The sequence below is a fragment of the Mus caroli genome, chromosome 16, assembly GCF_900094665.2.
Source record: "Mus caroli chromosome 16, CAROLI_EIJ_v1.1, whole genome shotgun sequence".
NCBI lineage: Eukaryota > Metazoa > Chordata > Mammalia > Rodentia > Muridae > Mus > Mus caroli.
Genome location: NC_034585.1, coordinates 12,905,806 through 12,931,396, shown reverse-complemented (window position 1 = coordinate 12,931,396; position 25,591 = coordinate 12,905,806). Strand labels below are relative to the sequence as shown.

Sequence of the window (25,591 nt, the reverse complement as noted above, 5' to 3'; positions counted from 1 at the left end):
CCGCCAGTTGTGCCAGCACCATTTGTTGAAAATGCTGTCTTTTTTCCACTGGATGGTTTTAGCTCCCTTGTCAAAGATCAAGTGACCATAGGTGTGGGTTCATTTCTGGGTCTTCAATTCTATTCCATTGATCTACTTGTCTGGCACTGTACTGGTACCATGCAATTTTTAATCACAATTGTTCTGTAGTACAGCTTGAGGTCAGGCATGGTGATTCCACCAGAAGTCTTTTATAGTTTTTGCTATCCTAGGTTTTTTGTTATTCCAGATGAATTTCCAAATTGCCCTTTCTGACTCTGTGAAGAATTGAGTTGGAATTTTGATGGGGATTGCATTGAATCTATAGATTGCTTTTGGCAAGATAGCCATATTCCTATATTAATCCTGCCAATCCATGAACATGGGAGATCTTTCCATCTGAGTTCTTCTTCAATTTCTTTCTTCAGAGACTTGAAGTTCTTATCATACAGATCTTTCACTTGCTTAGTTAGAGTCACACCAAGGTATTTTATTATTTGTGATTATTGTGAAGCATGTTGTTTCCCTAATTTGTTTCTTAGCCTATTTATCCTTTGTGTAGATAAAGGCCACTGATTTGCTTGACTTAATTTTACATCCAGTTAGATTGCTGAAGTTATTTAACAGGTTTAGTAGTTCTCTGGTGGAACTTTTGGGTTCCCTTATTTATACTATCATATCATCTGCTAATCATGGTATTTTGACTTCTTCCTTTCCACGTTTTATCCCATGGATCTCCTTTCGTTGTCTAATTGTTCTGGCTAGGACGTCAAGTACTATATTGAATATGTAGGGAGAAAGTGGGCAGCATTGTCTAGTCCCTGATTTTAATAGGGTTGATTCAAGTTTCTCTCCATTCAGTTTGATGTTGGCTACTGCTTTGCTCTATATTGCTTTTACTATGTTTAGGTATGGACCTTGAATTCCTGATCTTTCCAAGACTTTTATCATGAATGGGTATTGGATTTTGTCAAATGCTTTCTCAGCATGTAATGAGATGATCATGTGGGTTTTTTTCCTTTGAGTTTGTTTATATAGTGGATTGTGTTGGTGAGTTTCTGTATGTTGAATCATCCCTTTATCCCTGGGATGAAGCCTACTTGATCATGATGGATGATTGTTTTGATGTGTTCTTGGATTTGGTTTGCTGGAATTTTATTGAGTATTTTTCCATCAATATTCATAAAGAGAAAATGGTCTGAAGCTCTCTTTGTTGGATATTTGTATGTTTTAGGTATCAGAGTAATTGTGGTTTCACAGAATGCATTGGGTAGAGTATATTCTAATTATAATTTGTGGACTAGTTTGGTATTAAGTTTTCTTGGAAGGTCTGATAGAACACTGAACTAAACCCATTTGGCCCTTAGGTTTTTTGGGGGTGGGGTGGGTGGATAGTTAGGAGACTTTTAATGAATGCTTTTATTTCTTTAGGAGATATGAAACTGTTTAAATCATTAATCTTAACCTGATTTAACTTTGGTACTTGGTATCTATCTAGAAAATTGTCCATTTCATCCAGATTTTCCTGTTTTGTTGAGTATATGAAGATATATCATTTTGTTTTAGGGTAAAATGTTATGTAGATATCTGCCAGATCCATTTGATCCATAACTTCTGTTAGTTTCACTGTGTCTCTGTTCAGTTTCTATTTCCATCATCTGTCCATTGATGAGAGTGGGGTGTTGAAGTCTGCCACTATTATTGTGTGGGATGCAATTGGTGCTTTGAGCTTTATTAAAGTTTCTTTATGAGTGTGGGTGCCCTTGCATTTGAAGCATAGATGTTCAGAATTGAGAGTTCATCTTGTTAGATTTTACCTTTGATGAGTATGAAGTTCCCCTCCTTGTCTTTTTTGATAACTTTAGGTTGAAGTCAATTTTATTCGATATGAGAATGTCTACTCCATCTTGTTTCTTCAGACCATTTGCTTGGAAAATTGTTTTCCAGCCTTTTATTCTGAATTAGTGTCTATCTTTGTCACTGAGGTGGGTTTCCTGTATGCAGCAAAATGTTCAGTCCTGCTTATGTAGCCAATCTGTTAGTCTATGTCTTTTTATTGGGGACTTGAGTCCATTGATATTAAAAGATATTAAGGAAAAGTAATTCTTGCTTCCTCTTATTTTTGTTTTTAGAGTTGGGATTCTGTTCTTGCGGCTCTCTTCTTTTAGATTTTTTGAAGGATTACTTTCTTGCTTTTTCTAGGGCATAATTTCTGTCCTGTGTGGGTGTTTTCACTTTATTATCCTTTGAAAGGCTGGATTTGTGGAAAGATATTGTGTGAATTTGGTTTTGTCATGGAATAGTTTGGTTTCTCCCTCTATGGTAATTGAGAGTTTTGCTTGGTATAGTAGCCTGGGCTGGCATTTTTGTTCTTTTATGGTCTGTATAACATCTGTCTTCTGGCTTCCATAGTCTCTGGTGAGAAGTCTGTTGTAAATCTAATAGGTCTACCTTTATGTTACTTGACCTTTTCCCCTTACTGCTTTTAATAATCTATGTTTTGTGCATTTGGTGTTTTGATTATTATATGATGGGAGGAATTTCTTTTCTGGTCCAAACTATTTGGAATTTTGTGGGATTCTTGTGTGTTCCTGGCCATCTCTTTCTTTAGGTTAGGGAAGTTTTCTTCTATAATTTTGTTGAAGATATTTTTCTGTCCCTTTAAGTTGACAATCTTCATTCTCATCTATACCTATTATCCTTAGGTATAATATCCTTAGGTTTGGTCTTCTCATTGTGTCCTGAATTTCCTGGATGTTTTGAGTTAGGATCTTGAGTTAGGATCTTTTTGTATTTTGCATTTTCTTTGATTGTTTTGTACATGTTTTCTAGGGAATCTTCTGCACCCAAGATTCTCTCTTCCATCTTTTGTATTCTTGGTAATGCTTGCATCTATGGCTCCTGATTTCTTTCCTAGGCTTTCTATCTCCAGAGTTGTCTCCCTTTGTGATTTCATTATTGTTTCTACTTCCATTTTTAGATCCTGGATGCTTTTTTTCAATTCCTTCACCTGTTTGGCTGTGTTTTCCTGGAATTCTTTAAAGGATTTTTGTGTTTCCTCTTTAAGGGCTTCTGCCTGTTTACTTGTATTCTCCTGTAATTCTTTAAGGGATTTTTGTGTTTCCTCTTTAAGGACTTCTACCTGTTTACCTTTGATCTCCTTTAAGGGAGTTAATTTATGTCCTTCTTAAAATCCTCTATCAGCATCATGACATATGACTTTAAATCTGAATCTTGTTTTTCTGGTGTCTTGGGGTATCCAGGACTTGTTGTGGTGGGAGTACTGGGTTCTGATGATGCCAAATAGTCTTGGTTTCTGTTGGTAAGATTCTTGTGTTTGCCTTTCGCCATCTTGCAATCTCTAGTGTTAGATGTTCTTGCTGTCTCTGGCTGGAGCTTGTTCCACCTATGAGTCTGTAAGTCTCTGTCAGCACTCCTAGGAGACCAGCTCTCTCCAAAGAAGACCAGTGCACAGAGGGCTGTGGAACAGTCCCACCTTCTCCATGCTGATGTAGGCCTGTATGACCCTGTCCTAGCTGCTCTGCTGCTTCTGCAGCCTGAGAGCTCCTGAGTGGACGCGACTTAGAGAGCCACTAGAGAGAAAATGGAGATCTCCCCTGAGTCCCAGGGTCAGAGCACTCCCTAGAATCAAGCTCTTCCCTGGCAGGGAAGGTGCACAGAGAGCTGCAGAACAGTCCCACCTCCTGGGGGACTGATGTAGGCCTGTAGGACCCTGTTTCAGCTGCTCTGCCTGCTTTCTAAATTCTTAAGAGTATTCTAAATATTAGTCTTCAAGCAGATGTATTCCTAGCAAAAATTCTGTCCTATTTTATGAGCTTCCTCTTCACACAGTTGATTGTTTTCTTTTTTTTTAATGAATGTTTGTTTGTTTGTTTGTTTATTACATGAAAGTACATTGTCGCTGTCTTCAGACACTCCAGAAGAGAGCATCAGATCCCCTTGTGGATGGTTGTGACCCACCATGTGGTTTCTGGGATTTAAACTCTTTGGAAGAGCAGTCAGTGCTCTTAAGCACTGAGCCATCTCTCCAACCCAGTTGATCGTTTTCTTAGCAGTGCAAAAGCATTTTATTTTAATGAGATATCATTGCTCAACTATTGACCATAATTCCTGAGCAAATGCCAACAGTCTTTTCCTATACTTCTGTGGTTCCCAACCTTCCTAATGTGTAACCCTTTAATACATTTCCTCATGTTGTGATGACCCCAACCATAAAATTATTTTGTTGCTACTTCATAACTGTAATTTTGCTACTATTATGAATTTTAATGTAAATATCTGATATGTAGAATATCTGATATCCCCGAAGGAGTCGTGACCCACAGGTTGAGAGCAACTTAGTATATCTACATATCTATGTTTTCTTCTAGCACTTTTAGTGTTTGTTTTGACATTTAGTTCTTTGATCCATTTGAAGTTGGTTTTTGTGAAAGGTGATTGATACAGTTCTAATTTCAATCTTCTGCGTGTAGATATCTAGTTTTCCCAGCAACACTTGTTGCAAATGCTGCCTTTTCTTCAATTGCATTTTCAGCATCTTTGACAAGCATGAGAGTTGTAATTATTAACACTCATTTGGATCTTCTATTTTGTTATATTGATCTGCATATTTTTTAGTTCAGTATTTTGATGGTTTCATTAAAATACTTTTGTAATATATCTTGAATTCTGGAACTGTAATTCCTCCAATGTTGTTCATTTTGCCCATAGTTAATGTGGTAATGACAAATCTTTTGTGGTTCTTCATGAATGTAAGAATTTAGTGTCCATTTCTGTGGAGAATGTTATAGATATTTTGGTTAGGTTGTAGATATTTTGGTTAGGTTTATATTTAATCTGTAAATTCTTTTGATGTGATGGTCATTTCACAATATTAATTCTACCAATCCATGAAAATAAGAAGTCTTTCCATCTTCTAGTGTATTCCTCTGTCTCTTTTTTGAGAGATTTAAAGTTTTCATTGTAAAGATTTTTGACTCCTTATTCATGGGTGTGGTAGATTGAATTGTTTTTGTTTGTTTGGGTTGAGTTGGTTTGAGGGGTTTTTTTTTTAATTTGTTGTTGTTTTAAGGCTACTGCTAATGGCGTATGTGATCTCCTTTTCAGTATGTTTGTAATTGGTATATAGAGAAGCTACTAGTTTTTGTAACTTAATTTTATATCCTGCCACTTGGTTGAGGTCTTTGATTGTTGCTAGGAGTTTTCTGGTAGAATTTTTTGGGATCTCTTATGTGCAATATCATATCATCTGAAAACAGGAAAAAATTGACTTCCTTTCCTATTTGTATCTCTTAGATTTTCTTCTCTTGTCTTTTGCTCCAGTGAGTCCTTCAAGAACTACACTGAAAAGACTGGAATAGTGGACAGTCCTGTTTCACTCCACAATGTATTTCTTGATTGCTTCATGTTTTCCTTCTTTTAGAATAATGTTGGTTGTGTACTTTTTTATTAAATCTTTATTATATTAAGGGATGTTCCCTCCAGTCCTACTCCATCTAGGACTTTTACTATGAGGACTTACTGGTTTTTATCAAATGCCTTTTCTACCTCTATTGAGATGATCATGTGATTTTTGCCTAGGAATCTATTTATGTTATATATTACATTTATTGACTTGTGCATATTGGAACCATCCCTGCACTTCTAAAATAAAACCAACCTGAGCATAGTTGATGATCTTGATATAAGCCTACATTGAGGCTACTTGTATCTATATTCATTAGTAATATCAATCTGTAGTTTGGGTTTTTATTTCATCTTTACTTGTTTTTCCTTTGTTTTGTGGTTTTTGTTATTGTTTTTGGATTTTTAATTTTGTTTTGGGCTGAGGTTTTCTTTTGCTTTTTTAGAGTGATGTTGCTTCATTGAACAAGTTTCAAAGTGATCCTTCAATTTTTATTGCTTTATGTAATTTTAAAATGTAGTTCTGTGAAAGTCTGGTAGAATTCTACTGTAAATCCACCTGGGACTGGGCTTTGTTTTTAATTAGAAGGTTGTTAATACTATTACTACTACTACCATTATAATTTATTATTATTATTATTATATTACTGTTTCAATCTCTTCTTTTTGTAGATCTGTTTAGATTTTTACTTCTTTTTGGTTTAACTTTTGTATTTAATGAATCAAGAAATTCAGTCTTACTCTCTAGGCCTCCTTCTCTCTCTCCCTTCCCCCCTCTCTCCTCGTGGCCAAGGCCAGCCTCTCTCTTTTTCTACCTTCTCTCTTTCCCCCTGTCTTCTACAATAAAGCTCCAAAACCATTAAAAAAAAAGAAATTCATTAATTTCCTTCAAATTTTTCAATTTAATGTTTTAAGGTTTTTAAAGTATTCCCTTATCTGAATTTTTTTGGTCTATTAGGCTACTGTAATATTTCCATATTCTTTTCTGATTCTATTGTGGGTCTTCTCTTTAAATTTTTTAGTGCATAGGGTCTTTGATCTTTTATATCTTCTCCAAGAACAAGTTCTTAGAATTAATATTCTTTGTATTATTTTCTCTGTTTCTATTTCATTAATTTTGCTTTGATTTTTATTATTTCTTGCTATCAACTGAGTTTGGGTTTGTTTTGTTCTTTCAAATTCTTTGAGTTGTATCAATAAATCATTTATTTGTAAATTTTTAATGAACAATCAGAGACTTCCCTGTTTCAGATGCATTTATGTGAGACCCAGAAGCTTTGTTTTCATTTTCATTTAGTTCAGGGAACAATTGATTGTAATTAAGCTGCTGCTGCTGCTGCTGAACTCTGACCCCCTTCCCCCAACCAGTATGTTACAGACTTTTTAAGCTTGAAAACCACAAACATCTGTGCCAAGTTACAGTCACATGATTTAGGGAATTCCTTAGGAACATGTCTTTGTGGTACACTATTCCTGTTCCCACTGGTTGGGTTATTTAACTGTGGCAGGGTGACTTGTCTAGCATTCATGTCTCAACTTGCCAACCAGGGTGTCAATTACCCAGGGAGGACTTGAGACTTAAATTTTATTTGACCCCTATTCAAAATGGAAGTTTTATTCAAAATGGCTTCAGTTTGGTTCCTTCTTATATTTCTTGGTTTCTTCTTTAATTTATTAATCATTTAGTAGTAAGTTTTTCTATTTGCATTAGTTTATGTACTTTTTAGCGTTTTTATGGGTATTGATTTTAAGTTTTATTGCATGGTGGTCAAATTTGGGATATATGGAGTTATTTAATGTTTTCTGTATTTGTTAAGGTGTGTTTTGTGTTCTAGCATGTGGTCTATTTTAGTGAAGCTTCCATGTGCTGCTGAACAGAATGTGTATTCTTTGATGTTTAAATGGAATATTCTGTAGATATCTGTTAGGTTCATTTGAAGTAAGATGCCATTTGATCTTGGGGTTTTTCTGTCCAGATGATGTGTTTATTGGAGAAAGTGGAGCATTGAGATTGACTACTATCATTGGGTTTGTAAAATAGTAGGTTCTTTATGGAATTGAGTACACCAGGAGTTGGCATAATATGCTAATATTTTAATATTATAATTAATGATGAATTGTTCCCTTGATTAGAATGAAGTACCCTTCTTTGACTTTTCTGATTAATTTTAGTTTATAACTATTTGTGAAATATTAGGTTGACAGTACCTGCTTAATTCCAGATTTCATTTGCTTGAAATACCTTTTTTTATTTTCAGGTGGTACCTATCTTTAAAGTTAGATGGGTTTCTCATAAACAACAGAAAATTGGACTTTGTTTCTTAGCACATTCAGCTAGTCCTTTGGTTGGAAAGTTGAGACCATGGCTGTTTAGAGTTATTATTGAAAGATGTGTGTGGCTCTTCTCCTCTGAGCAGGTGGGGCTCCCTGGGTATCACCCTACCCTGGCACTTCAAGTCTCTGCAAGGTTATGTGCTTCCTTCCCCACAGGAAGCCAGTCAAGGCAGCCCAGCTAGGAAAACATATCACATATACAGGCAGCAGCTTTTGGGATATCCCCCACTCCTGTTGTTTGGGACCCACATGAAGACCAAGCTGCACATCTACTACATGTGTGCAGGGACAAAGATAATTTTTAAGAGTATAAGAATAATTATAATCTTTCCTGAGGTTAGATGTTAGTGATTTTTAATTGTCATATATTTTTAAAAGTATAATATTATCTTTGATCTTCTATTATGTCAAACACACAGAATCATCTGGTAGATACAACTAGACAGTGGTTGTTAAGTCATGGTTTGCCATCAAATTGTAAGGGTACCAAAATAGGTATCAAATGTATGAGTACCAAAGTTAGACAGCAGTCTTATCCTGTATTAAGAAGAACTAGAATCTCTTTAATTATTTCCAAAATACTCCTGTATTCTCTAGGAATCCAGAGTAACATTAAAATCATGCTTTCATTCACAAGTTGTAATTCTTAATGTTCTCTTCACTCATTTTAGCTTTGTTTTCTTTTAGTTCTGAACAAGACAAAGAAGAATGGATCAAGGTACCTCTTTTATTTTATTTCTGGTTTTTGGACCTATATGCATAAGAAATGTATACACTGAGACCTAGAGAGATAACTGGGTTTAATTTCCAGGATTTACATGGTAGCTCAAAACTATCTATAATTCTAGTTCCAAAGATGCAATGTCTTCTCACCTCTATGGACACCAGACATATATTTGTTGTAAAATACATATGCCAGGCAAAATACTCATAAAATAATTTTTAAAGAGGAATATATACATATTTATATTTTAATATATAGTATAAGAACAAGTTCATTTAACTTTAAAGATGATTCTTATTATCGTTATTTATGTGATAAACATCTATTAATATGTGTATGATACTATAATGTATTTTTGTATTTAATTTACATTTAGGCCCTTCAAGAAACTATTGATGCTTTTCATCAAAGGCATGAGACTTTCAGAAATGCAATCGCAAAGGAAAATGACATTCCCCTAGAAGTCTCTGTAAGTTACTTTTGAAGTTAACTTAAAGATCTTTCATCTCTTGTGTTTTCAAAAGTGCTATCTAGTCATTTCATTAACAAACCTTTTCCCTTGCAATCCCAAAATAAGTTGTTAAGAAATAATGTCATTATCTTAAGTGTCTAGAAGTTCTTTGAAATTTTTTACTTCCCTTCCTAGATCTTGAGATCAGAACATGGTTTGAACAACATTGATAATGTACTACTGAAAGGAATGATAGGCTTGGCAGTGGTGGCTCACGCCTTTAATCCCAGTTCTCAGGAGGCAGAGGCAGGCAGATCTCTGTGAGTTAAGGCCAGCCTGGTCTACAGAGTGAGTTCCAGTACAGCCAGGACTACACAGAGAAACCCTGTCTCAAAAAAATAAATAAAATAAAGTAACAACAACAAGAAGGAATAATTTTTGTTCTATTAAAGTTATCCTGTCTTTCCTATTTAGACTGCTGAGCTGGGAAAACGAGCCCCAAGATGGATACGTGATAATGAAGTGACCATGTGCATGAAGTGCAAAGAGTCCTTCAATGCACTGACCAGAAGGCGGCATCACTGCCGGGCATGTGGACATGTAAGTGAGGCATCCTCATTATCACAGCTGTTAGAAATGGTATACAGGTGAAATAAAATCATCAGCCTCAAAACAAAACAAAACAAAACACCATTAACAATCACTTAGTTAGGAAGTATGTTTTAGAGCTAACTATATGCAAAATATTGTAGTGCCCCATGAAGAAAAAGAATATGGTCAACAAAATAGCTCCTAGCTTCGTGGAGATTACATTGTGAAGAAGAAAATAGATAAGAATTCAAATAAGTATGATGGAGTAAGAAAGAACCAGAAAGTTGAACTGGAGAGTTCAGACGAAATTTAATTAGACAAAAGAAGACTATGTGCAGGAGAGTAATATTTGCTTAGATGTCTAAATGGAAGTATGTCCTCATCCTAACAGGGGAACCAGGAGGAGCTTTGAACATATCCCTGCAGGAGGACAGCCTTTATCCATGAGCAAAATTGCTAGGAAATTCTGTGGCTGGGCATGATCATTTAAAAACAAAACAAAACAACAAAAAACTAACAGGGATGTAGTTAGAATGTTAATAATCAAAGAAGTCGATGTGTTTGAAAAGGCAAGAGACAGAAACTGCAATACAGCTTCCAGTCGGTGCCAGCACCGGGTCACCTTGGGCGCAGAGTCGGCGGACACCCCCCCACAAAGTCCCTAGAGGACTCTCCACTCAATCTTAGGACCACTGGTGAGTGGAACACAACTTCTGTTCCATTCCAATCTCGAGGGACCAGCATTAGGAAAGCAGAAAACCCGGTCTGACGAGGGTCACAAGTCCCTTCTGGTCGGCGCCAGCACCGGGTCACTTGGGCAAAGGTCAGAGGACACCCCCAAGGTACCTAGAGGACAGCTTCTGAGGCAGACCCCATTTCGGGCTCCAGACATCCGGGCACCTTCCCTGCCAGAGGACAGGTGTCCTCCCCACCCGGGAGGGCTTTGCCAGAGCACCTGGGGAAGTCATTTTGGCTCCCAGATCCCTCTGAGACTAGTCTGCACAGGTAAGAGTGTGGACTACAGAAGCTAACAGCTTCTAGGACAGGCCCTGTTTCAGGCCTTCATCTTCTGCCAGGACTCAGGTCCAAATGCCAGATATCTGGGCACCTTCCCTGCAAGAGGAGAGCTTGCCTGCAGAGAGTGCTCAGACCACTGAAACTCAGGAGAGAGCTACTCTCCCAGGTCTGCTGATAGAGGCTAAGAGAATCATGGGAGGAACAAGCTCTAACCAGAGACAACTATAATAACTAACTCCAGAGATTACCAAATGGCAAAAGGCAAACGTACGAATCTTACTAACAGAAACCAAGACCACTCACCATCATCAGAACCCAGCACTCCCACCTCAGCCAGTGCTGGATACCCCAACACACCTGAAAACCTAGACCCGGATTTAAAAGCATATCTCATGATGATGGTAGAGGACATCAAGAAGAACTTTAATAACTCACTTAAAGAAATACAGGATAACACTGCTAAAGAGTTACAAGTCCTTAAAGAAAAACAGGAAAACACATCAAAACAGGTGATGGAAATGAACAAAACCATACTAGACCTAAAAATGGAAGTAGACACAATAAAGAAAACCCAAAGTGAGGCAATGCTGGAGATAGAAACCCTAGGAAAGAAATCTGGAACCATAGATGCCAGCATCAGCAACAGAATACAAGAGATGGAAGAGAGAATCTCAGGTGCAGAAGATTCCATAGAGAACATCTGCACAACAATCAAAGAAAATGCAAAATGCAAAAAGATCCCAACTCAAAACATCCAGGAAATCCAGGACACAATGAGAAGACCAAAAATACGAATAACAGGAGTAGATGAGAATGAAGATATTCAACTTAAAGGGGCCAGCAATCATCTTCAACAAAATTATAGAAGAAAACTTCCCAAACAGCATTTTCAACAAATGGTGCTGGCACAACTGGTGATTAACACATATAAGAATGCAAACTGATCCATTCCTATCTCCTTGTATTAAGGTCAAATCTAAGTGGATCAAGGAACTCCACATAAAACCAGAGACAGTGAAATTTATAGAGGAGAAAGTGGGGAAAATCCTCCAAGATATGGTCACAGGGGAAAAATTCCTGAATAGAACAGCCATGGGTTATGCTGTAAGATCGAGAATTGACAAATGGGACCTCATAAAATTGCAAAGCTTCTGTAAGGCAAAAGGCACTGTCAATAAGACAAAAAGGCCACCATCAGATTGGGAAAGGATCTTTACCTATCCCAAATCAGATAGGGGACTAATATCAAATATATATAAAGCACTCAAGAAAGTGGACTCCAGAAAATCAAATAACCCCATTAAAAAATGGGGCTCAGAGCTAAACAAAGAATTCTCACCTGAGCACCTGAAAAAATGTTCAGCATCCTTAATCATCAGGGAAATGCAAATCAAAACAACCCCGAGATTCCACCTCACCCCGGTCAGAATGGCTAAGATCAAAAATTCAGGTGACAGCAGATGCTGGCGAGGATGTGGAGAAAGAGGAACACTCCTCCATTGTTGGTGGGATTGCAAGCTTGTACAACCACTCTGGAAATCAGTCTGGCGGTTCCTCAGAAAATTGGACATAGTACTACCGGAGAATTCCACAATACCTCTCCTGAGCATATATCCAGAAGATGTTCCAACCGGTAAAAAGGACACATGCTCCACTATGTTCATAGCAGCCTTATTTGTAATAGCCAGAGGCTGGAAAGAACCCAGATGTCCCTCAACAGAGGAATGGATACAGAAAATGTGGTACATTTACACAATGGAGTACTACTCAGCTATTAAAAAGAATGAATTTATGAAATTCCTAGGCAAATGGATGGACCTGGAGGGCATCATCCTGAGTGAGGTAACCCAATCACAAAAGAACTCCCATGATATGTACTCAATGATAAGTGGATATTAGCCCAGAAACTTAGAATACCCAAGATATTAGATACAATTTGTGAAACACATGAAACTCAAGAAGAATGAAAACCAAAGTGTGGACACTTTGCCCCTTCTTAGATTTGGGAACAAAATACCCATGGAAGGAGTTACCGAGACAAAGTTTGTAGCTGGCCATCTAGAGACTGCCATATCCGGGGATGCATCCCACAATTAGCCTCCAAACGCTGACACCATTGCATATACTAGCAAGATTTTGCTGAAAGGACCCTGATATAGCTGTCTCCTGTGAGACTATGCTGGGGCCTAGCAAGCACAGAAGTGGATGCTCACAGTCAGCTATTAGAGGGCTCACAGGGCCCCCAATGGATGAGCTAGTGAAAGTACCCAAAGAGCTAAAGCGATCTGCAATCCTATAGGTGGAACAACAATATGAACTAACCAGTACTACCCTCCCCTCCCCGATCTCATGTCTCTAGCTGCATATGTATCAGAAGATGGCCTAGTCGGCCATCAGTGGAAAAAGAGGCCCACTGGTCGTGCAAAGTTTATATGCCTCAGTACAGGGGAACACCAGGGCCAAGAAGTGGGAATGGGGGTGTAAGACCCCCGAAGCTGGGCCTCCACTCAAGTCCTGGGATGAGCTGGCCAGCACCCCAGTGACCCGAGAGAAAACCACACCTGATGCAAACTGCAAGAGGTTTTATTATCAGCTAGCTGAGGACGAAGTCCCTCTGCTGTGCAGGGCAGGGGAGTTCCACCCTGTGGTGACAGTAGGGGGCTTTTAACAGCTAACAGGAATTGGGAGGAGTTGGGAGGAGTTGGGAAGAGTTTTGTTCTCTTCTGGGTGTCCTTGGTGAAATTTACAAGGCAGGGGTGGGGAGTGAGTTCTTTCTGAATTTTTATCTCTGTGTCCTTGGCACAGGAAGGCAGGCATCTCTTGTTGTAAAGTATAGAAACAAAAAGGCTTTTTGCTGGCTATAGAGAACAAAGAGCTTCTTTCTGGCTGTATTTTTAGAGATCAGGGAAAGCAAGCTTGGGGAACGTCCAGGGGCTTTACCTTCCAGGGAGAAATGCTCTAAGTTTGGGTTCCATTGAGGGTATGGGGGACTTTTGGAATAGCACTGGAAATGTAAATGAAGAAAATACCTAATAAAAAAAATTTTAAAGAAAGAAAGTTAAAAAAAAAGAAAGAAACTGCAGTACAGGTAAAAGTTACAGCTTTTGCAGGGTAGGGCAAAGTCCTCTCTTTGAACAGATGGGAGAAAGACAGATGCAAGTATGATAAATGAATTGGAGGGAATTTTAGTATTTGGGCATGTTAGTAGTGAGAAATGGGGGTGTTTAAGGTCAGTGTTATATTTTTATTGAATTGGACAGAATGGTCAGCTGAAAGTAAGGGAAAAAGGGATGTGTATATAAGAGGAGAGAAAGCAGAAAGAAAGTGAACGTTGCACTGACACAGTTGGACTCATTCCCCTTTGGAAATTTCTAGTTAGAAATCCAGACAGACACCAGGCAGCTTAATAGCAATGATTTTTTTTCCATAGCAGAATTCAGCAATGCAGGCCAGAGAAGGTAGAAGACAAGGTTCATGAAGAATAATTGTAATGAAATCACAAGGGAGTATTGTAGATGTCTGCCTTGGGTAAATAATGGAAGTCGTGACAAAATATTGGAAACAAAGATTTCTGTAGTTCAATGTTGCATAGTAATGGACAGCTGGGAGCAAGTTGGAAAAATGAGGCATGTTGGAAAATGAAGAACAGGTATTCCAGGTTGACAATGAGTCCCTGGTGATAATACATTTTTCAGTGGGTGACCCTAAGAACAAAAAGCTAGAGCAGGCTGCCTGAGAATAGCGCTAGCTGCAGACACCTAAAAAGTCTGAGTCAATAAGGTAGTCACATGAATGCTAAAACACCAGGCACTGGAGTGAGCTACTGATACGTTCATTCTACCATATTAGATCACTGATGCTGTCACCTCGAGTAATCTCAAGGCCTATTATTGAGAGCTACTGGGACCTTGATAGGCCTTGGAAAATAGGCAGAAACCCTGGGGCAGAAATTGAGGTACAATGGAATTGTGTCTATGAGTTAAGAATGGGTAAGCAGACCTGGTAATGTGGTTCCAGCTTCCTACTCTGGCGCCATGGTGTCCTATCAGACAGCATAAATCTAAGATTGTTCTCCTTCATACTTAAAGTTTCCTGAATTTCTTTTCCTGACACTGAAATTAAATGTAGTGAGGCCATTTGTAATCAAAATTAAATAATAAAGAAACAACTACCTCAGAATAAACTGTTTAAATTGATCTTTAGGTTTGTTTAAAATCATTTCTGGTACTGGCATACTTGAACTTTGGTCAAAAGATAAAACGTGTTTGTATATAGATTACCAAATGATATGATTTGAAAATAAATTAGTTGAAATGAGTTTACAGATACATGTATGTCTACCATTAAACCTCCGAAGTAATTGTGTTGTTATAATCAGAAAACTGTGGTACATATCAAGGTTGGGTAGAAATTGAACCCAAGGCTTTGAACACCAAGTCTGTGTTCTACTACTGAGCCACACCCTTAGCCTTTGACCATTGTTTTTCTGTATTTCAACTGCTATGAACGTACTCCAAATCGTTTACTTAAAAGCTCATACATTTTTAAATGAACTTTACCTACTATAAGTTTGAGGCAAAAAGTACTTTCCTAAGCAAGAAAATAATGACTTAAACCTAAAACAGAAGCTCTAGACAATGGTAATAATTTGAAAAGCACCGTTTACTCATGCATTTGCATTATGCTCATCTACAATGACATTCTGTAGCTGTTGTGTGTGGTGAAAAAAATATTCCAAAGCAACCTCCTGTAGAACTTCATAGGAGATGAGCAAGCAATACACAAGTCGATAGTTAGAAACTTCACCGTCGCCAGGCTCTGTTCTAAACACGAAAGGATGAAGAAGGGAATTTGAGACTTCAAGGACTATAAGAGGTGGAAGAAGAAGGGAGCATGGCGTTTTGGGGATGTAGGAAGTCAGTGCCATTGAAGATAGGCCAATCAAATATAATACGTATTACTATTAATATATAATATAGCTAATACTTTTTTTTCTTTAACTAGAAACAAAGGAAAGACTGAAGAATTGGTTTTTGCTTGTTAGTTTTGGTTTGGCTTTTTTTTTTCTTTTGGTTTGGTTTGGTATATTTTAGACAAGGTCTTACTGTCTAGCCCTTACTGGCCTGGAATGCTCTACTCTCTATGTAGACTGAACTGGCCTTGAACTCACAGAGATCTTCTTGCCTCTGCATCTACTCATTATGTGCTGGGACTAAAAGCATGTATCACAATACATGGTTTTAGATCAAAGGATTTTTAAGTATAAGAGGAACATACCAAACTCATAAGACTTCTAGCCTAGACTTGAAAATGTTGTTCTTGTATAATGTTAGGTAGAGCTTAAGGATGTGGAAAGGACCACTCAGGCTCTGAGAGTCCAAATGTGAGTGCTAATAACTTAAAAGATTGAAGACCTTTAGAAATTAAAGTCAAGAGGACATAATGTGCTGCATCTATGAAGGTAGGTAAGTAGTCATCAGAAATTACCTGCTGTTATATGGCTGTACTCTTTCTTCTGTGATGTGGAACTAAGAGAGGAGATGGATGGTATGGTACATCCAGGGCCAAGGGCCTTTAGAGGTGAAAGTGATGCTCAGATTGTCACAGACATTATTAAAATACTCTGATGTATTCAGTATCTTTTGAAATGTTCTTAGGCTAAAAAACATAACTTTTATATTTAACCTTCTCTTGTATGTATGAATGAGTATTTCCTAAATCTAACTGTCTTAATTATTCCTAACCCTAATTATTCATTTTAAATATCCTTTTTAAAATTAAAGGTGGTTTGTTGGAAATGTTCTGACTACAAAGCTCAGCTTGAGTATGATGGTGGAAGATTGAACAAGGTTTGTAAAGACTGTTACCAGATAATAAGTGGATTCACAGACAGTGAAGAAAAGAAAAGAAGGGGCATTTTAGAGGTAAAAATAGTGAACTCTTCATATTCTTAGATGACAAACTCTCTTAGTCATAAGGATGGGAATAATGTGCCTTACTTGTTTTTGCATTCACATTCAGGATAACTGTGAGCAGGAGACATACATTTATTTTAGTTTGTTGACCCCTACCTGATTATCTAGAAAGGTGGGATGTACAAATTATTGCTGGTTTTGTTTGGGGTTTTTTATAGGAAAGGTGTCAGTTTCATCACATTAATGTTGAAAACACTGCATGAAAAATTTCAAATTTAGATAAAGTCCTGTTTTATTTCCTAAAACATAATTCAACTTCCTATGTTAAGAGAACCAGTTTTTATGGTTATATAATAGCCAGGGGGAACAGTTTCATGAGTGCATCACTGTCAAAACACATCTCAAGCAAGTTTGACTCATATTCTAGAGTTAGTTCAGGCTCCACCAAGGAACTTGAAAGTAGCTTGTACCAGAAATTGATTTATGTTGAAAGCCATGTGTTGACAAAATAAGGTAATTTATATAAAGCCTTGTGGAAGTAGGTCAAGATCACCTACAAATAGGATAACCTTTTTTTGCATCCAGAGTCATAAATATACTTAGTTTATTAATAATGTTGAAAAATCAATAATTGTGTACTGAGCAGTTACAAGCAAATATACAAAAGTCATTTGTTAGCTGAGAAAGGCTCTTAAACTTCAATAGCCATTTGAGATTAATTATAAGCCCACAAGCCCAAATTATACTTCTGAATTCCCTTAGGATACAGATATTTCATGTATATCACAGCCCGGATGAGGCTTTCTGGTAGGAGAAATGGGGAGATATTCTCCACTGTATTCCAGAGCCGCAACCTCAAGGTTTTCATAGAAACAGCTGATCTGTGTGACAAAGTACAATGCGTATGACACTGTAGTTTATAAAGAGAAGATTCAGACTGCATAAATAAATTAAAAATCTTTAGCTTTTTGGAAAACCTTATGCTTGGGGAAAAATCATGAATCTGATTAATTCATGCAATCACCTAAAAATGTAGCATCTGTAAGTAGAAAATAAGCGAGCCCATGCACACATAGAGTATGTCCGAGCCTTACCCCGTACCAACCAGTATACTATGCACTCTAGAACAGTAGTCAAGCTTTTTGTAAGCAGATTGATTGAAACATTTTTTATAGGCCAAGAGGCCAAAACAAGGATTTTACAGAGGTATTTTAAGGAGGGAAAAACATTTTTATTGACAAAACTTAAAGTATTTAACTCAATGTATTTGTATTTTTTTTCCACTTTGTGTGGTGTTTATGAATGTGTCTGCATGTTCTTGCCTTCTTGCCTGGTGTGTGAGCACACATGTTTTAAGGTATATGGGTACATGTATGTTTGTGCATAGTTAGGCCCATGACTGATAACAGAAATTGTTAATTTCTCAATTGCTCTTCCACCTTACTCATTAAGGCAGGGCCTCTCAAACAAACCCAGAACTCATAACTATGATATGGCTAGTCTTAGCTACCAGCCTGCTCCTAGGAGTCCTCTATCTCTGCCGTGCAATGGTGGAATCATCAGCAGGTCACCATGCCTACTGTGCATCTATGTGGGTTCGTGGGACTGGAACTCCTGTCTTCACATATGCAGGGCAAGCACTCAACTGCTAAGCTACCCCTCGAGCTTTTAAGATTCTTTTTATCCTTTCAAACTGTTCTGCCACTGTTCAGATTTTTTTTAGAGATTTATTTATTTCATGCATGTGAGTACACTGTCACTGTCTTCAGATACACCAGAAGATGGCATCCGATCCCCATTACAGAGAGTTGTGATCCACCATGTGGTTGCTAAGAATTGAATTCAGAGCCTCTGGAAGAGCGGTCAGTGCTCTTAACCACTGAGCCATCTCTCCAACCCTCATTTATATTTCTTAACTGTGATTTTGCTACTGTTATGACTCATAATGTAAATATCTGAGTTTTTCTATACTCTGAGGTAACCCCTGTGAAAAAGAGTATTTGACACCCTAATGGGTCATGCCCCACAGGTTGAGAACTCCTTCTCTAGAGGAACAGAACTGGCAGAATGAGTGTGTATGACACAGAGGACCTGATAGCTATTCAGTTCAGTACCTCATAGACCAATCTGGCACTGAAGGCCTGCACAATTTTTAGAAAGTTGCTGATTTTCAGCCCAGGTTGGAAGCCAAGCAGCAAGAAATGGCAACAGCAGCAACAATGGAGAAGGCATCTTCCCCAGCAAGAAGCTAAGCACTGCTTTCCCTCTGACTCTTAGTAGTCTAAACTGCTGCCAATCTGCCTCAATTAATACCAGATCCGTTTGGGTTAACAGTCAAGATTAACTACCACAAGAACCGTAAAAAATCAAATTGCTTTGAAAATTTCCATTGTTGTTTTGTTTGTTGGTTTTTGTTGTTGCTGCTGCTACTCCTATTGTCTTGAGACAGTGTCTCACAAAGTTCTGTTCCTCTAGAAAGGAGTTCTCAACCTGTGGGGCATGACCCATTAGGGTGTCAAATGATCCTTTCACAGGGGTCACCTAAACTGGCCTTGATTTTAGCCAAATGTGACCCTGAGCTTTCTCCCTCCACCTCCCAAGTACTGGGGTATAGGCATGCAGCTCCTTGGCTGATTTGTGTTTTGTAGTTTGAAGAGTTTGAAAAGAAAATATTGCCTTCTGGCAGTGACATATTTTTACTGCTAGATCTATATTATATAAAAGTCTACATATTTAAATTTTATTTTTAATTTTATAAATATCAATCAGTTAGGATATGTTTGCTTTCTTCATGTGTAAGTGCCTATATGGTGGCCTTGATTTGGACTCTGACCTTTTTTAGAACTGTTTGCTGACTGCTAATGTGAGCCCGTATCAATTGGCACAAAGTAAGGCCACACCATTATCTCCCTTACATCCTGTGGACAACACTGAGTAACAATACCCTTCATAGGAAAAGAAGCTTTATTATTTCTAATAAAGCTCCCTAGCCAAATGTTTCTGTTTCCCATCATCCAGTACTTAATATATTAGTAAGCGAAGTTTGCTCTAGTGAGACTCTTCTAATTACCTTAATACTAAAGGTAACTGATGGTCACATCTTGCCTTTTTGACTTTATATCCTTACATTATTGGAATATTAGATTCATAGGTTGAGTGTGTTGATTCAGGCTGACTGAGCTCAAATTCTAGCACATCAAATTCTAAATATGTACTCTTTAAGAATCTGATTAAAAACTCTGAGCTTTAGAAACAATGAAAGCACTTACCTTGTCAATGTTTGTGTGAATAATATACACCTCAAGCAAAATCAAATCTATATAGTAAACAGTCAATAAATGTTGACTATTTCTGTACTAAGTCTAATAATAAAGAGTTAAATATGATCTCAGAGTGGTTTTATCCTTCATCCTGATAAAGAAAAACTAGTAAATCTAATTATACCTTTTTAAAAGGCAACCAAAGGAGACATGCTATATACATATACTGTACTTTATAAATACTTCCCTTAAGGCATGTTTCATCCCCATTTGATTCATTGTGTTTATTCTTTTTCTCCATTGTATTTTCTAGATTGAATCAGCAGAAGTATCAGGAAATAGTGAGGTGTGCAGTTTCCTCCAGTACATGGAAAAGTCAAAACCTTGGCAGAAAATCTGGTGTGTGATCCCCAAGCAAGACCCCCTTGTGCTGTACATGTATGGTGCTCCTCAGGTAACTAAGCCATGTATATTTGAATGGCATGGCCAGGACAGAGGGATACGTGTGGAAGCCAACCCTCAGGAGAACAAAGAGCTCAGGCTCTGTGGCCTATCTTAAAATAAGGAAAAGTTGATTTTGTTGATTTAAACTGATAGTTCTTCTTATAGCTGCTTAATATGCATTTGATAAGTCATTATCCCTGTTCATCTCTTATTCTTATTTAGTAGATGTAAGAAAAGGCAAGTTGAATAAGGAGCATAGGAGTGAGTAAAAAGGAGATGAAGAAAAGGGAGGTAAAGAGGGGGAGCAAACAGTTTGTAGAGAGTGGAAATACTTGGTCATTTTGTGCTTGGTTTTATTTGTTGACAGTACTAGAGATGTACGAACAAAATCGTTGAAAGAAAGGAGTCTCCATAAATCCTGGGGTAATAATACTCAGTAATAAGTTCTTGTGACCCATATGTACAGCTAAGCTAGACACCTGGGGTCAACTCTAATGCTGGTTTATCTTCTAGTATACACCAGAACATGGTATGTAGATTGTTTTGCTTTGAAAGTGACCAACACTTAAACCAATTATATATTCCTGCACTTTAGAAACATATTGTTTTAAATTTGTCAGACTTTATTTAGCCTCATCCTACATCAAGATCTAGAAAAAAACATTTTTAGAAAAATCCCTAGAACTGCCTAAAACTATTTTACTTTTCTGTTTTCCCTGACAATAATTCAGAAGAATGAATCATTTAAAAATATGATTTTTAATTCTTAGTAATGCTGGTTTTAAACATTAAGATTGCTGTTATTCACCCTCCATCTTGGCTTTTCACTAAGTGGAGGACTGCACGGGCTTTGAATGAGCTTCCCACAGGAGCAAGCTTTGCACCAGTACGATTTTGCTCATCTGGGTGTCAGCTCTACTGCCTTATTTTCTTCAGCCAACACTATTGTTGACCCCATCGACAGCCACTAAAATCAGCCTCCATCCAAAGAGAATTCATGAGCAAGGATCTGTGGGACGGTAGGCAGGGAAGAGTTTGTAGGAGTAAGGACCACATACACCTATGTAATAATATGTCTTATATGTACAATGTCCTTTCCTTAGGATGTCAGAGCCCAAGCGACCATACCCCTCCTGGGCTACATTGTGGATGATATGCCTAAGAGTGCAGATCTGCCACATAGTTTCAAGCTGACCCAGTCCAAGTCTGTGCATAGCTTTGCTGCCGACAGTGAGGAACTGAAACAGAAATGGCTGAAAATCATCCTTCTAGCTGTCACAGGTGAGACACCAGATGGTCCAAGTGAGCATCTAGCCACGTTGAACAATCTCCCTGGACCCAAGAAAAAGTCAGAATGCTAAACTTCAGCAGCTGCTAGTGTGGAGTTTCCAGTAATACACATAGTTCAAGACATCCCCAGCTCTCCTTCCTCGTCTCTTAGCACTTTGCATTGAGAAATATGGTTTCATAAACACATCTTTTGGGGACTTCTCTCATATGTTTATATATAATAAAATCAGTATGCAGAGCCATTCTTCTGTTGAAGTTCTGAAATAATGTGGAAAATGGAACCTTTTTGATAAGCTATTCCTTAACTGTGTATTTTTGCCTTGAGAGGGTTAAAAAATGTTAACTGTCAAATCACTACCTGGTTATAATGGGCCTTTCATTTAAGAAATCCTTCATTGTCTTGTTCACATGTAGAACTTGTAAGAGTGTGAAAAATATACCTCCGTGTAACCAAAATAGATCTATGGTAAAAAGTACAGGGACAGTTTAGAGTATTGTATGAACTTGTCTAGTTTGTAAGTCTCATGCTATGTAAATAGTTTCTGTTCTTATACAACATAAAAAAATTAAAGGTTCCTGATGTTGATACTTTTTGACTTATTATAATACTTGTTTTGTAGAATTACTCCTAATAATAAAATATCTAAAATACAAATCAATTTGCCTGTATATAATATTGAAAATAAGTATGAATATGTCAGCTTTCTCTTTAGCTTTAGTTTTGTTTTTACTCTGGTTAATTCTTTAAATATAAAACCTATTTTATTTCTAAACTTAGCAGTGTTCTAAATTTAAGAAAAATTGGTAATTTATGTTGAACTGATTAGAATCTAAGTGTATTGATATTTTTATAGTAAAAAAGAGTAATTTATGTGGTGTCAGATATAGTGTGAATTTCAACAGTATTTTTAGAGTACTATTTTTCTTTTGTTCTGTACCTATTTAAAACAGTGCCTCTCTTAGAAGGTGCTATTAATTCTTATTTAGATAAAAGATGAGAGTTTAGTAAATATTAACTAAACATTATTATTTTTAACTACTCTGATTATTCTCAACTTAAGTGCACTTTGATCACAGAGTTTAAAATGTATGGCTTATTTTACATTTTATAATAACATAATTGTCATGGTAATTTAATGTCAACATATGCAAAAACTTCCTAAAACTATATAAGACATCTGACCTTATAGAGCCCTGGGATATATAGAAGACGCTGGTTTACTGTTTACTGTCCTCCTTTCCATTGGACTGTTATGGACGGGTAAATGAGGACAACATCTAATGAACACAAGGTGGCTGGGTTCTGTCAGCTACAAAGCGGAGCTCATGCGTGTGCCAGCTTATCTGGGAGAAGAGAGTTATTAATAAAGGAAATTTATGCTTAACCATTCACTAGAAAAGATAGCTGAAACCAGGATTTCAGAATCAATTATGGCAGATTTCTATGAGATGGGAAGCACTAAAGAAACTGCAGAATTATTCTCCCTTTTGATCCCATGGACTCTCAGATGAACTATGGCTATCTATTAGGTTGTGCTTGTGACTAAAATCTTATGTTGAGTTGACTGTTTAAGTTAATACTTTTCTCATATTAGACTTTTTTCCTTTCTTTTCCATTCTCCAAACATTACCACTTTTACTGTATTGTTTACTAGGAATCCATAAGAATGTCTTCACTACACACAATCTTTAAGGGCTACACTTGAGATGTAGAGTACAATTTTTCAGAATTTGAGACCACCACACATTTATACACCTCATGTTGCACAAGAAACATCTCATTTTTTTTCTACTCCAAAGGAGCAAGGTTGCTTTCCTCCATGAAATACCAGACATGACCATTAACATTAAACCATCTATTTAGAATCATTAATGGGCAAAACAAAAAGCTATCTCCTTATTCCCTACTAAATGAGGGTCATATAGAAAGAAATTGTACATTGTTTCTCTTTTCTAGTTGTCAGCATTGATGCTGTGTTTGAGTGGGAGGAAAGAAACCAGGTGTGCAGGGTACCTACTGACAAAATTAAACAATAACTATACATCTTACTTTATTTTTCATATTTCAAGAAAAGAAAAGCAGTAAATATGTAGAATGACTATCAGAATAAGGATGACTTCTGTAAATATAAGCAGAATAATGAGTGAGCTGTCTCACTTAGAAGATTTATGTCAGATAATATTTAAAAAAAAAACTATTTGATCAGCAAGAAGACTACATGTTTGCCTACCAGCAAATTCTTGAATAGAAGGAATGTGATTAGATATTCAGTGTAGTTTAACTTAGATTATTGAAAGGATACTCATAAAAAGAATGTTAGCATGCTTCTAGTGTTCATTCAGTAAGGAGTGTGAGTGCCAGAAGAGGATCTTCTCTGGTTCTCACCTTTACTTCTCCCCACACTGAGCCAAGCACAAACCACTTTCCCCATCTCTCTCAAAATAACCACAAATACTTTTAGTAGGAGAAAAAAGTAATAGAATAAAATTAGTTACTTATTAAGAACTCAACTCTGGGGCTAAGGAGAATTCTATGCAAGGGTGAGAAACAGTTCAGACAGGTCTCTGGAGAGCACATAAAGGCCAGGCAAGCAAGGGCAACAGAGGTGGGGCCAGGAAGTTTGGGTGAAGGTGCTCTATCCAGGCAAGTCAGAGCAGCGAGTGCAGGAACAGCAAGTAACCTTGCCTCAATGATGAGGTAGAGAGGCACCAGGGAAGTCACCTGACATCAGCCTCAGATCTCTCCACATTTGCACAGTTCCCTAAATATATGTGAGCACACATGCATTGGACAGCGTGCATGCACATACATATTCAAAAATTTAATTCAAATAAACTCCAATCCAAGAGGTTGTTAGAATAACTAACCTCTTTTTGAGATAAGTAGAGTTTCATGATATACTGAGCCTGAACATAGTATCAGTTCCTTTCCTGATCAAATAAATGTTTCATATGTTTCTTAATTTGTTATTTTCTCTAGCTTAGTGTGTTCAAAAGTAATCTTTAAGAAAAATGTCCTTCCTTCAAATTTAAGAAAATATTTCTTTGGTAAAATTGTTATTCATTCAAAGCATTTCAACTTTCAACATAATTGTTGCTTTTGTTGAAAGTCTACCATTTGGAAAAGGTGAGATGTGGTACATGCTTTTATCTAAACTTTTATGTGGAGCTCAATAATGAAAAATGCCACTAGCCACTTTTGTAATAATACCAAGCAATAAAATTCTCCAAATATGAGTTTATGCCAAAAGTTTAACATGAAGGCCCTAAGCTACAGCATATAGAGAATCAACTTCTGAGAAGTGATATGATAGTCCAAATTGCTGAGCACAGGGGAAAGAAGGAAGGCATCATTCCATGGCTTCAGGCATATCAACTGTGTTTAATTTCTTTTTTTTAGATTTATTTATTTTATGTATATGAGTACACTGTCACTATCTTTAGACACACCCGAAGAAGGCATCAGATCCCATTGAAGATGGTTGTGAACCACCATGCGGTTGCTGGGAATTGAACTCAGGACCTCTTAATTGCTGAGCCATCATTCCAGCCTTGTGTTTAATTTCTACAAAGGCTGTGTATAATGAAGCAGTTTGTTTGCTCTGCTCTGTTCTATCAGCTGTGTTGTACATTTCTGTGAATTGAATTCAACATAAAGGTTGCCATACTATCTTCACTGGATTACCTACACCATTTTTTTAAATATAGGAATTAACCTTGTAAATGTTCCCTGCTGAATTTTCTAAACAAGAGTATATGTTGCCATCAGAACTAACTATAATTCCATGTTTAACTATAATTCCATGGTACTTCAGGGTAGTTGAAGAGCCACTGATGCCTTCTAAAATCCTCTACTCAAAAATACTTCTGGAGTTCATGATTCTGTTTTTTGTGGTGTTTGGGGGGGGGGTTGTTTGTTTGTTTTCCTCCTTTTGGTTGAGATGGAAGTTTTCCCTCCTTCAGTTATTTTCAGATATCATTTGTTTATTTCTAAATCTTTAACTTATTCAGAGTGTATTGTCTGAAATAGATTCTTAATCCTCATCTCTGTCAGTGTGTTGTCATGGCAAATGAGCATGAATAAGGGCAAATCAATTCCCAGAAAGCACAGGTCTTATTTATC

General features: G+C 37.2%; 1 protein-coding gene across 4 annotated transcripts in view; it reads left to right on the top strand.

Moving 5' to 3' along the window:
* Positions 1 to 22,219, top strand: part of Fgd4 (FYVE, RhoGEF and PH domain containing 4) — a 161,770-nt gene extending 139,551 nt beyond the window's left edge. For 2 of the 4 annotated variants that reach the window (XM_029470309.1, XM_029470307.1), the window contains exons 12-17: positions 8,464 to 8,494; positions 8,877 to 8,969; positions 9,426 to 9,551; positions 16,343 to 16,483; positions 20,048 to 20,188; positions 21,282 to 22,218. In XM_029470309.1, coding sequence (XP_029326169.1) covers positions 8,464 to 8,494; positions 8,877 to 8,969; positions 9,426 to 9,551; positions 16,343 to 16,483; positions 20,048 to 20,188; positions 21,282 to 21,539 — 790 coding nt within the window. In that variant the 3' untranslated portion in view covers positions 21,540 to 22,218. Of the gene's footprint in view, positions 1 to 8,463; positions 8,495 to 8,876; positions 8,970 to 9,425; positions 9,552 to 16,342; positions 16,484 to 20,047; positions 20,189 to 21,281 lie in introns of all 4 variants that reach the window. The other 2 variants (XM_021185217.2, XM_029470308.1) reach the window with 2 other exon arrangements.
* Positions 22,220 to 25,591: the final 3,372 nt, after the last annotated feature.